Here is a 13,362-nt window from a genome sequence, read left to right as displayed (position 1 = left end):
AACAGCGTTGGGGTAATGGGAACATTAGGAAGGTGAAGCCCATCTGCATTTTTGTGAAAATCCACTGCAGACAGTGTTTAATGTACATACTGTATTTATAGCCTGTGTACAGGTGTATCCTTTGAAAGTGTCATGGTTTTTGTGTGCGGTACTGAATCCTACGGTCTGTGGATGCATGAACAATTTCTTGGTGAAAACTAGTTTTAAATCTGATCTATGACATAGCTGCTATCATAACCCTGTGTTTATGTTGACTTTGTCAGATGATGTGATGGACATTTCCTACAGATTGTGTTTCTGTCACTCTAACGTTGCTCGTGATGAGATTACATTACTCTTTCATACACGTTCAGTCATCCTGTTTCCTAAAAGGTTCCTAAGCAACTAAACTGCAAAATTTTTGAAGCCAACATTTGATACTTATTTACTTTGCTTTATAGCACTCTCCAACATGTCTTTAGCAAATAAAACGGTATATTTACCCACAGACATGTGAACAGACATGAACATTACTCTACTGGAGTGGCGAGCTGGTAAAGAGTTTGTTTCCAATGTAGTTCCAAAGAGAACTATAACCAGCATTTAATCAGCTTTAAAGTTTTTTTATTATTTATTTAAAGAAATTCTCGCAGTGGAAATTCTGCGCATTGTAACAGATTGTGTGTAAATATTGTTAAGTGTTACGTGAATTACTTGGATAAGTTTTAATTCATCATGGGATGCGGTCATGTTTTACTGTGCTGGTTTTGGTGTCAGACCAGCTGGAGCAGCTTCTCATTTTTCATCTCAACATTAACTGTTGTGAATTTTCCACGCAATGATAAATTTATAGAAAATATTTATGTGGTTATTTTCCTAATATTAGAACTCACTTAATAGATTCTCTCTCTTCTCCTGAAGTTATCACAGTTCAGATTTTTGGCCTCTAAAACTGCAGGTCTGAGCTGAACATAGACTAGGTTTTAATAAATATCAGTTTATATGATCTCAGTCTATATATTTGACCCGATGTTTTCAGTTTAAGTATTAAGTTTTTCATGCAGACCTCTCTGCTAAAGAACAAGCGATCGGTTTCTGGCACTGGCTTGTGTTCAAAGCATTTTTAAATGTAGTGATTAATTTTTTAAAAAGGTGGCGTCTACAACAACCACCTCCTACTGCTGTCAGTGAGCCAACTGGCTTTTTGAAGGAGTGCAGAGAGGCACAAAATAGAAATAATCACCATAAAGTGATGTCTGCTTTTCTTTTCACATCAAAATTTAAATAAAACTGACATTATCCTGACTTTTTTTTTGGAGTGAGTGTATGTGTGAATAAAAATGAAAATAAAACGCTGCCAATTTTATCCTCCAAGCCCCCTAGTGCAATGTCCGTATTGTGTGCGTAGCACGCTGCTCTGTCCCGAATTGCTTGGAGGATTACGAACGGTTGCGTGGACGTGGCTAAAACAATTTCCATTATTTGCATTATTGTTGTTTTTTTAGTGGGTCAGAAAATAATTCCTGACTCCACCCAGTCTCATCCAGCTGAATATTTTGTGCAATATAAAAATAACTTCAGCCTGATGACGATAAAAAAGAATACGAGCAGGTTACAGTTATTCCCAGGGAAAACCATTTTTTTTTAAATGAGGCATATGATTTAAACTGAACATCGTTAGATTGATGAGATCACATAAACAGTGATACAGTGATACAACACTGCATAAAAGCCTCATTTTTCTTTTATGGGGAGAGGCTTTGATAAAAAAAACTGTAACGTGCACATAGTCTCTAGTTTCCCATAGAAACACTGAAACCAGCTGTCATGTCTGAACAGTAATTATCTGTGAGATTGCTTGATAATGTCAGATTAACTGCAACATACTTAGGTTCCTTGAAACTTTATTTTTGGTATAGGTTTGCTGTTCTCATGGCTCTTGAATAATACTAGAAATATCTTCTACTCCAGTACATTGTTGGTTTACAAGTACAGTAATAGTGGTACTGTATATTGTTATAGGGACTATGATTTCTGCATGCAATGTGGAGCTGTAATGCTGAGTGTAAGCTGAATGTCACCTACTAACCATGTACTGTCATCACATGCCATCTCGCAGGACAAGACAGGAGTAATTGTTGCCAGAGTGACAAAGTCACGCAGCAAAGACTGACACTTTTAACGGCTACATCTGTACATTCACACAGCAAGAGAAAATCTCAAGCAATTGTGCAGCTTTTGCACACAGAATTGTTCAGTGTTGGAAACTATGTATGTTTGCTGTTTTTGACAATGCAGCTAAGAGTGAACTATTGCAAAAGATTGGTGACTTGAGTTAACGGTTTGGTTTATGTCAGATTAGACAGGGTGGTTTATTTCATTGTATAAATTACGTCTTAGTCCAACTACATACAGATTGGTTAGAGCACTGGTTTCCAACTGCCTTGCTTGTTTTATCCCATCCAAAAACTGCTGATTACCTGCATCAAATGTGTTCAATGAATCAGAAATTAGAAGGTAAACAATGACAGCATGGCCATGGCTGAGGACAAAGGTTAGGAACCAGTATTTTAGAGGAAAGTCAAATCTTTCAGTAAATGGCCAAGTCTATAATGTTATTCAAATCTGTTTTGTGTGTGAATGCAAAGCCAAAAAAAATTATTAAAACACATCAACCTCTCTGATGCACCAAGTGACCATCTACTCTAGTGGACATTTGTTCAGGGAACTAACTCCTCCCTTTTTGTGATGGCAAGTGGTTCAACAAGCATTATATTCTATTGTCCAATACTTTAACCCTGTAGGTGTATTGAGCAGCTGGTATACTCAGCATACCTACATTTACAAACATGGTATTATATCATAACAATTAATGTGAAAACAAAGTAAAGAAAACTATTATGAGCAACAAGATGGCTGAAAAATCCCATCATCATCCACAAAAAAATACTCATCCAATTATCTCTGATTTTACTGTCACTCACTTTATGTCCACCTCACATTTGTGATCATCTGAATGTAATTTTGAAATTGAGTCACTCAATTTGAGCTTTATCACCCCCACCCTCCTCATCCCAAAACCCCCACCCCACCTTCTTCCCATCTTCTCTTTCAACATATCTGCTTTCTAACTATGTACAATGCTATACAGGGGGCTCATGGGTTAGACGGCAGACCAGGTCCAGTGGTGAGTGGTGCAAGTCCTGTTCTGGTCTTCTCACCATTCTCCTGCTCTTTTCCACCCGTCTTGCTTGATGTCTGCTTGTCATGTCCACTATCTTTCCCGCTTACCATGTTTTTTCCATATTATTTTTATCCATTCTAAAATACCTGTGTGCAGACAGAACTGGTTTGGGTTCTGAGGATGCACTGAGATGAATTTACTTTTGCTGCACACATTATAACAGCTGCAGTATCACCCTATTGCTGCGATGGTTTATAATGTCTCATTTAAGGACCACCAAAGAACAATTATTATTGTTTGACTATTGACACTTCCATGTCTGCAGATAGATAGTTAGATAGATCACTTAGAAGTAATCTGATTACATAAAAATTTTATTTCTCAGGATAACTGACATTTTTAAGTTTGTTTGTATTTTATTTTCAATTATTTATCAAATAACCAAATCCAACAGCATCAACAATGCAATGCAACTGCAAGGGGGCTTAAGCCAGTGTCTTCTTGTGCCAGTCCCAAGTCTGAATAAATGCAGAGGGTTGTGTCAGGAAGGGCATCCGACGTAAAACACATACCAAATTAAAAATGCGAATCATGACAATGACTTCTATACCGGATCGGTCGGGGCCTGGGTTAACAACGACCATCACCGGTGCTGTTGACCTACAGGGTACCGGTGGAAATTGGACTAATGTTGGTCAAAGACAAAGAAGGAGAGGAGGAAGGTGTGTTCGTAGGCAGAGAGAAAAGAGGAAAGCTACGAATGTAGGACTGACAGTAGGGACTTTGAATGTTGGTACTATGACATGGAAGGCTAGGGAGTTGATCGACATGATGCAGAGAAGGAAGGTGGACATACTGTGTGTCCAGGAGACCGGGTGGAAAAGTAGCAAGCCTAGAAGCTTAGGAGCAGGGTTCACATTGTTCTAACATGGGTCAGATAGGAAGAGAAATGGAGTAGGAGTTATCCTGAAAGAGGAGTTGGTGAGGAATGTTCTAGAGGTGATTAGAGTATCAGACAGGTTGATGAGTCTGAAGCTGGAAATTGAATGAGTGATGTTCAATGTTGTGAGTGGTTATGCCCCACAGGTAGGATGTGAGTTAGAAGAGAAGGAGAAATTCTGGAGTGAGTTAGATGAAGTGATGCAGAGCATCCACAGAGGTGAGAGAGTGGTGATTGGAGAAGATTTCAATGGACATGTAGGAGAAGGGAACAGAGGTGATGAGAATGTGATGGGCAGGTTTGGTCTTCAGGACAGGAATGCAGAAGGACATATGGTGGTAGACTTTGCAAAGAGGATGGAAATGGCTGTAGTGAACACTTTCTTCCAGAAGAGGCAGGAACATAGGGTGACGTATAAGAGCGGAGGTAGAAGCACTCAGGTGGACAACATCTTGTGTAGACGTTGTAATCTGAAAGAGATCAGTGACGGTAAAACATTGGTAGGGGAGAGTGTAGCCAGACAACACAGGATAGTGGTGTGTAAAATGAAGCTGGTGGTGAGGAAGATGAAGAGGACAAAGTGGTGGAAGTTGAAAAATGAAGAATGTTGTGTAGTTTTCTGGGAGGAGCTGAGACAGACTCTGGGTGGTTTGGTGGTGCTTCCAGATAACTGGACCACTACAGCTAATTTGATCAGGGAGACAGGTAGGAGGGTACTCGGTGTGTCATCTGGAAAGATGAAAGTGGACAAGGAGACTTGGTGGTGGAACGGGGAAGTTCAGGAGTGTATACAGAGAAAGAGGTTAACTAAGAAGAAGTGGGACACTGAGAGGACTGAAGAGAGTAGACAGGAGTACAGGGAGATGCAGCGTAAGGTGAAGGTAGAGGTGGCAAAGGCCAAACAAAGAGCATATGAGGACTTGTATGCTAGGTTGGACACTAAAGAGGGAGAGGTGGATTTGTACAGGTTGGCCAGACAAAGAGATAGAGATGGGAAGGATGTGCAGCAGGTTAGTGTGATTAAAGATAAGGATGGAAATGAATTGACAGGTGCCAGGAGTGTGATGGGAAGATGGAAGGAGAACTTTGAAGAGTTGATGAATGAGGAAAATGAAAGGGAACGAAGAGTAGAAGAGGTGACTGGTGTGGAGCAGGAAGTAGCAAAGATTAGTAAGAGTGAAGTGAGGAGGACATTGAAGAGGATGAAGAGCGGAAAGGCAGTTGGTCCTGATGACATACCTGTGGAGGTATGGAAGTGTCTACGAGAGGTGGCAGTAGAGTTTCTGACTAGTTTGTTTAACAAGATCTTGGAGAGTGAGAGGATGCTGAGGACTGGAGGAGAAGTGTACTGGTACCAATTTTTAAGAACAAGGGAGATGAGCAGAGCTGTGGCAACTACATGTATGAGAGCTGTAAAACCGTGGTGAGGTCTGCTGTGGGTGTGACAGAGGAGTTCAAGGTGGAGGTGGGTCTGCATCAAGGATCAGCTCTGAGCCCCTTCTTGTTTGCTCTGGTGATGGACAGACTGACAGATGAGGTTAGACAGGAATCTCCATGGACTATGATGTTTGCAGATGACATTGTGATTTGTAGTGAGAGCAGGGAGAGCTGGAGGTAGCAGAGCTTAAGATGTTGAGGTTCTCTTTGGGAGTGACGAGGATGGACAGGATCAGGAATGAGGACATCAGAGGGACAGCTCATGTTAGATGGTTTGGAGATAAAGTCAGAGATGCCAGATTGAGGTTGTTTGGACACGTTCAGAGGAGAAACTGTGAATATATCGGTAGAAGGATGCTGAGGTTGGAGCTGCCAGGCAGGAGGTCTAGAGGACGACCAAAGAGGAGATTTATGGATGTAGTGAGAAAGGACATGAAGTTAGTTGGTGTGAGAGAAAAGGATGTGGAGGACAGAGTTAGATGGAGGCCCATGATTCTCTGTGGCGACTCCTGAAAGGGAACAAAGGAAAGGAAAAGAAAAGAAGAAGAAGAAGAAGAAGAAGAAGTAGAAGAAGAAGAAGAAGAACAGCATCAACAAATCAAATTTGTTTTGGAAAAAAGAATAAGCAATGGCACAGTTTGTGTATGGATACATATCATTTTATGTTATATTGAGGAAGAGGATGAACTAAGACTGGTTGGCCAAGTATTGTTGTTTGTAGCCCTAAGATGTTACAGTGATAGAGTCTTGTATACTTTTCTGTATCACTCTCATTCCCATCCCCATCAAAAAGTGCTGTTTCATCCAGTCCTTATGTGTTAAATGATGCTTAAGACACCCGTTGGCGATCTGTGATGTAAATATAATAAGCCAAAAGGATGTAAAAAGCACCACAGTTTGACACCTTGCAAAGGGTAATTATCTGACGCTTTGGAATGAGAACATGTTGGAAATACAATACATCGTCTGCTTAGCAGTAAGAGCTTTGTTATGAAAGTACACTGTCTGAGATTAAGGTCAGGGTCCTCAGATAAAATAGTCCTTTAAGAACAGTGCAGGTTGCATCTTAACTTTTGAGTGATTAAAAACTAAAGTTCCTTTTTTTCAATACATACTGATGTATGGCCATGTAGATGTATAATAATAAAAGTATGTTCCGGTTTCTTGCTTACATTCATAACACATAGGAGAGACACCGGGATGGACCCTGTTAAGTAACTGAGATGTCCGCTGTAAACTGTGCAGTGTGTGATGTTGTCTCCATTCTATTGCAGGAAAAAATTGCAATTTAATCTGTAAATTCATCAGTTCTTTCTGATCAGGTTCCGTCTTGGTGTCCTTCCCCTATACATACATTATTTTATCAATGTTATGTTGGTCAAGAGATGGTATGATCATATCATACATATATATCATTTGGTGATGAATCTGTCACATGTTGATACAGTATATCTGTGGTAAGAAGAATACTGTTTACCAGTTTATCAAATGAGAATTTGCAGGAGGAAAGGATGTAATGCCTAACCTGTAAATATGCAAAAAAAGGGAATAACATGTTTAGTCTGAAGGTGTTCAAATGGTAAGAGGTTCACAGCATCGTTTTCTAGAGTGTTTCAAGTTTCAAATACACTCGCTTGGCCTATTTTTCTTATTTAAAAAACATAGGAGTGTAGATGTAGAAGTTTCTACTTGACTCTTGACTACCGAGATAATTGATCCAATTTGCCTTTGTAGAGGTTTTTCTGATTTGCAGATATGTTGATTCTTAGATGTCCTCATAGAATGTTAATAGACAGTACTTAAAGGGAAAATTAGTCTTTGATTACCAAAATCTCCTTAAGGTAGTGCTTCTTATTTGTCAGACTTGCCATTTTGCACATATTTCACAAAATATGCTGATAATGGAAAGTATTGCTGGAATTAAAGTTTCTCGATTTATGACAAAAAGCTAAATGTCATCAGCATATAATGCTATTCTCAGCTATACAGAGTAATATTTTTGTCTTATATCAAGAGCATATTTTTTGATATAAGAGCAAACTTTCATGATTTTATGTTTAGAATTTGTAATAGCGCTCTCAAAACTCTTGCCTCACACTCAATTTACTCTGCTCTCACTCGAATATGCCATAGTCACCATTAAATTTACATGTTGATTTACATGTTCCTGTGCTTCAAACCCTTGATTTGAGATGCTGCCGCCTGCTCGAAAAACCTCTGGTCTTGAATCTGTGCTTGTGGTCATTTAACTGAGATTATCAAAATTCCCCAACCAATAGGATTTATGGCCAATCAGGAGGTCAACCAGAAAAGGAGTCTTTTATACAGTGTTGGCAGTTAACACTGCAATCTACAATGAGTGAGCATAGACGAGAAGCTTAGCACCGTTAAGTTTTGGTCTTTAAACTAACAGCATGACTAACAGAAACATAACTGAGACTAATTTGTTTGGCGTAATGTTTTTTTTTTCAGTGTCACTGGTATTCACTCTCATATTTGGCCTTGGACCAAAACTAAAAAGCCCTCACAAATTTCTGTTTTTTTAAAGAAGTAATTTTGTTATGTATAAAAGTAGCAAAACAAACATAGAAGACACTATTGTGTTTTGGTTAGTCGTGCTGCTAACAGTTCGTGTAATAATGAATGAAACATAACATTACTAACATGAAATAACAACTTGTAGACAAGTTTATGCACAATGATTTACATTTGTGCTCCTTCATAACAGGCTGTACAACTTCATGAATGTAAAACAATACCCAACATTCATTATCCTTTATGTTCACTCATTTTAACTTTACAGGACAATGGAAAAGTTTCAGGATTTTGTTTGCCCTCAATTATGCGATTGGCCAACGCTGCATAAGTCATATTGGTTGGTAAAGTTTCATAGAGTCAGTTTATTCTCAGTTTGTGGTAAAAAGTTGGTTCAAATAATCCTTTTAGTTGAATTCTATTTTACCCATTTCTGGTCTTAAAGTGATGTTACCACATGGCAAACCAGGGCCAGCAGTTTACTAGTCTTGTTACCATGTTTCAAAAGTATATGTATAAAAAAATAAGTTTAGTTATTTGGTGAGAATGTAAATTCCAAGTCTAGTTTTCTAATTGTGCCTTAAGTAAATTCTTTTTAGCAGATGTATAAAATAATGACACATTTGGTGTTTCTCAGTATATCATCTGATCAAGACAGACTTTTTCAGGAAAGACAAAACCAACAGTAAATGTAATAAAGGATAAACTCAAACTGTATGTATGCCTATATATTTAAAGCAATGCAATATACACTGCACTCTGTTATTATCATTTATACAGGTGTTTTAATGCATGTATGAATAACTATATTGAGTTTTGGCAGACAGGTGATTTGTAGTATTCAATCAAATGTGTATTTTAAATTTTAGACAAACTGGCACCAATATATTTCATCTCTAAGATGTTTGTCTTCCAAAATAGATACTAATAAATAAATACTAACATATGTAAAAAATGCTACAGACAACAGAAAGTGGTAGTTCAACTACACAGCTTACTGAGATAAGTCTGTTGTTCCCTGAGACTATGGCAAATGTACTCTGTCCTCTTATAAGCTGGGATCGCTGATGATAGTTCTCATGGTGCCAAAAACGTCCAGTCAGTTTTACAAACAGACTTAATATGGATAAATAGAACACATATAAACACATCTGAAGGGGTACTTGCATAAAAAAATGTTATAACTTAAATTGGCGTAATTTGTATAAGCTCCGAGCTTAGTTTACACTCTCCATTAAGACCACAGGGTGGTGCACAAAGCCTGGCCACCCTGAGTCTACACAAGTCAGTCTCACAAAGCATCCTTGATGGGCGGAATGAGAACACTTCCAGTTTTCACTGATGATGTTTCACAAGTCCATGAGAATGCAAGTACAGGGCAGAATTGGAGTTACACTGATTAAAATAGAAAAGAAAACTTATCTCTTCCTTCTACTTGGGGCTACTAATATAGAAAGCTGCCCAGCGTGGTTTCAATTTCCATCTAGTCTGGTATTGGACTTGACATAACAGTGTAAATCCTCAGTTCTCAGGCCGGTCTCTATAGTATCTTGCTGCCTGATTCTCTACCAACAGTGAACTGTAAACCTACTATTGCTAAGAACAATCCATAAGGAGCATGTAGAAGTGCCATGATGCATGTTGAAATGTCTTTTAATACCTTTAAATATCTGTATTGGTACAGCTCCGTATACCATGGATATGACTGAGATGCAGCATTTTCCTTTCCACTCCTGAGTGCTAGACAGAAAGAAGAAATGCACTTTCTGACATTTCATTCTCTTTTCCTGCTTTTTGATGGTTTGGACAGTAAATTCAACAAGCTTGGTATGTTGGTGCTACATAATGTAACGACAAAAAAACAAAGTTACCCTTTGTGCATCAGATTAGTAAAAACAGTACATGTGCACTATTGCATTTTGCTTCATTTATGTCTACCAGGCCGCTTGTTGATTTACTGAATTGATGATGATAGACTCATTGTTTCTGTTAGCTGACTGGTATTATTTTTCCTCTTTCTGTTTTAAAGGGTTTAATAGGACCTGCTGGTGTGCCAGGCCCAGCAGGACCGAAAGGAGAGAGAGTGAGTTCAAAAACATTTTCTTATCAGTGGGGTAAGGGCTATGGTTTGCACTAGCACTGTGGGTACACTCACAAAGATAGAAGTACGTGTGTGTGTGTGTGTGTGTGTGTGTGTGTGTGTGTGTGTGTGTGTGTGTGTGTGTGTGTGTGTGTGTGTGAAAGTGAGAGATTAGATTAGCTTTTACAGTGAGAAATACAGAGACTGATGCAAAGGGAGTTATTTTAAAGAATATGCACTTTTTTCTCATTTCTCACAGGGTGAAAAGGGAGATGTTGGATTACCAGGACCAACTGGGGCTCAGGGCATCCCTGTAAGTCTGTATTTGCAGTTTCTGTTTGAATGTTGCTTTGATGCCCACTTGTTATATTTCTTGTGAATGCAGTTTTGCGTTGCTACTGGTGCTGAGCATTGTTAGCAATAGTTTAAACCAGAAATAAAACGCTCATCATGTGGGAAATAATATGAGTAGTGTTGCCCTATTCGCACTGCAAAGTAATCTGCTGGAAATGTGTCCTCATTGCACAATGGAAAAATTTGGACCAGATTCAAATTTCTTACTTGAAAAAACTGCAAACATCTTTGGATCGCATAATTTTTGGTTAATTGCTATTAGTTGTTTTGAATTTCACATGTGCATTGCGGCTCGATTATTAACATTATTAGCTTAGCTTTATTTTTTAGCTACAAAAGAGCACATGAATGACACAGTGATGCCATTTATTGACTTGCATCATAGCCGTCATCATACAGTCTATCTAAGTTTATTAGATTCATGTTACACAGTGTGGCTTTATATAAACGCATAAAACGGTGGAATCGCACAGTCTACAGGTGCATTAACACAACTTTTTTGCTGTTACATATGTGGTGTGTTGCTCCTAGCAAGATAGTTTATTAAAGGTGGCATATAAACAACATTGAGGATTGATTGACTAATTATTTAACTGAGACTAGGCTAGTTCTTATTCTTTCTTGCAAGCTTGGGTCCTCTACAAGAGGCCTGGCAGCTTGACGTTCTGGCACAGTATCTTAGCTGTTCCTAGGACTGCATTCTTCTGGACAGAGATATCAGTTGTTGATGGAATCTGCTGTAGCCACTCTCCCAGTTTAGGTGTCACAGCCCTCAATGTTCCTATTACTATAGAGCCCACTTGTGTTTTCACCTCTAACAGCATTTCCAAATTTTCTTTCGGGCCAGTTGGTTGGCCATTACCAGCTTTTCAGTGTGATGGAAAACACATATGTATACTTTTAATTTATGATTTAGTTGTACTTGTAGATCTTGCTCATTATGCTTGTGCAGGATGTTTTTTGTAGATGTTGTGACAATCATTTTTGGTATATATGCTCTTGTTCTGAGGAGTCATTCTCAACCACCTTTGAAAGCGTGTCCCGTTTTGACATTAGGACCTCCAGCCTGTTGCACAGCCTGCACCTGGAGTGATGTGTGGTATGGTAGACCCTGGCCTCTATGATCTTGTACTTAGAACCAGCTCCTGTGCTCCTGCTCTTTCTTCCCTTGCTCCTCTGATTTCCGCTACCCGAAGCATGTCCTCACACTGAGCCAACTTTCTCATGTATTCGTGGATCTTAGTTGTTTTATTCTGGCTAGTGGCTCTGATGCTCACTAATCTTCTCCTTCCTTCCACTCGATCTTAGTATCCTGGATTTGGGGTAAAACTCTCCATGCATTGTAAGGAGCTTACTTCTCTTGATGTCAGTGGCCTCTCTCTCCTCTTTTGGCCAACTTATTATGCTGCTGGTATTAATCGACCGGACTTTGTTCCATTCACCTGACTTATCAGAACTTGCCTTACTCTTTGCAGGTATTTGGCAGGAGCTGCTTTCCTTCGTGGTTACCATTTGCCTGTGGGATCACAAAGTACTTGTAGCTATCATCAACATCTGCTATGTTGCCTTCTGGTGGTACAATCCTCTAAGTTCTGACTACCTTTCCTGTTCTTGTTACCATCTGACCACATTTTTTCAGTCTGAATGACGTTCTGATGTCCTGACTGTAGATCCTCGTGGTAGGGATCAGGGAGTCAATGTCTCATTCAATTCTGGCTGATGGTTGTTCCATTCTGAGCCGGTTCTAAAGTTTTGGCTCCCCTCATTCATTTTAAATAGAGTGGCCAAAACTTTAGAACCACCTTTTCTTAAATTGTACTTGTAATGTAGGGTAGAGCAGTCGTCCACCAATCCCGCAGTTGTTGGTTTGATCCGCAGCTCCTCCGGTCGCATGTCGAAGTGTCCTTGAGCAAGACACTGAACCCCAAATATAAAATGCATTGTACTTTCACCGCCTTGCAATCTTCTGCAACTCAGACTTTAGTGTCACAAAAGACAGTAACAGACATTTAATCAACAAATGGGTTTAAATCATGTGATATGTTTCAACTTATAAACATGCACTCAAATAATGAACTGGAATACAGTATTACCTCAGGTTTTTTTACTTGCAATTAAAATTGCACAATTACAATAATCTCTTGAAATATGCACCAATTTTCCCTGATTTGTTTCAGGGAATATAGGCATCCATGATTTTTTGTAACTCTTACTTCCACGGTAAGCAATATATGGTCCATAGTACAAATGTCTTCCCTGTACTGTCTTTCCCTCGATGGGGCATCACAACAGCCAATAGGCATTTACCTGAAGTGTTAGAAATATGCATTTTTCCCAAACATGCACAGCACTAATGGTTTTCATTTCTTTTGCAGGGTTTGGTTGGACCACAGGGACTTAAAGGGAACCGGGTAGGACACTACTTTTAATGTTTTTCCAGTTTTAAATATAGCAGAAGGGGGAATATAACTTTACCAAATGGACATGTTGTTTTAATATGTGGAAAACATACAGACCAGGTCACTTTTGTGCTTTACTAATTAAGGGGCACATGTAAATTAATAGGCTAAATATTATTAAATGGGATGTACTTTTTAATATACACAAAAATGGTTATGAATACTTTAAGTATAGATGTCATTTGTAAATGTGAGGCAAATGTATGTGTTTGCATTGCCTTTGTTTGGATTGTGAGGTTCACTGATCCATTTTAAAACAAATTGTAACATATCCAGACGAATAATTCCATAATAAATCTCTAATAATTCTAAACACCCCAGAATTTACTATTTTATTTAAAGAAAATCTATACACAACTAAATATAGGAATATATAGTTGGGATGTCAGCAGTG

At 38.8% G+C, this 13,362-nt stretch overlaps 1 protein-coding gene across 29 annotated transcripts in view; it reads left to right on the top strand.

Annotated features, from left to right (window-relative positions):
* Positions 1 to 13,362, top strand: part of col13a1 (collagen, type XIII, alpha 1) — a 136,909-nt gene that overhangs the window by 89,841 nt on the left and 33,706 nt on the right. For 28 of the 29 annotated variants that reach the window (XR_010910659.1, XR_010910639.1, XM_067475347.1 and 25 more), the window contains 4 exons: positions 3,131 to 3,166; positions 10,105 to 10,158; positions 10,415 to 10,468; positions 12,885 to 12,920. Coding sequence is in view for 27 of the 29 variants with exons in the window: in XM_067475347.1 (XP_067331448.1) it covers positions 3,131 to 3,166; positions 10,105 to 10,158; positions 10,415 to 10,468; positions 12,885 to 12,920 (180 nt within the window). In the remaining 2 variants the exon portion in view is untranslated. The remainder of the gene's footprint in view (positions 1 to 3,130; positions 3,167 to 10,104; positions 10,159 to 10,414; positions 10,469 to 12,884; positions 12,921 to 13,362) is intronic. The other variant, XM_067475324.1, reaches the window with a different exon arrangement.

The sequence above is a fragment of the Channa argus genome, chromosome 1 (genome assembly GCF_033026475.1).
Source record: "Channa argus isolate prfri chromosome 1, Channa argus male v1.0, whole genome shotgun sequence".
Taxonomy (NCBI): Eukaryota; Metazoa; Chordata; class Actinopteri; order Anabantiformes; family Channidae; genus Channa; species Channa argus.
The sequence above is the reverse complement of the archived record's forward strand: the minus strand, read 5'-3'. Positions and strand labels throughout refer to the sequence as shown.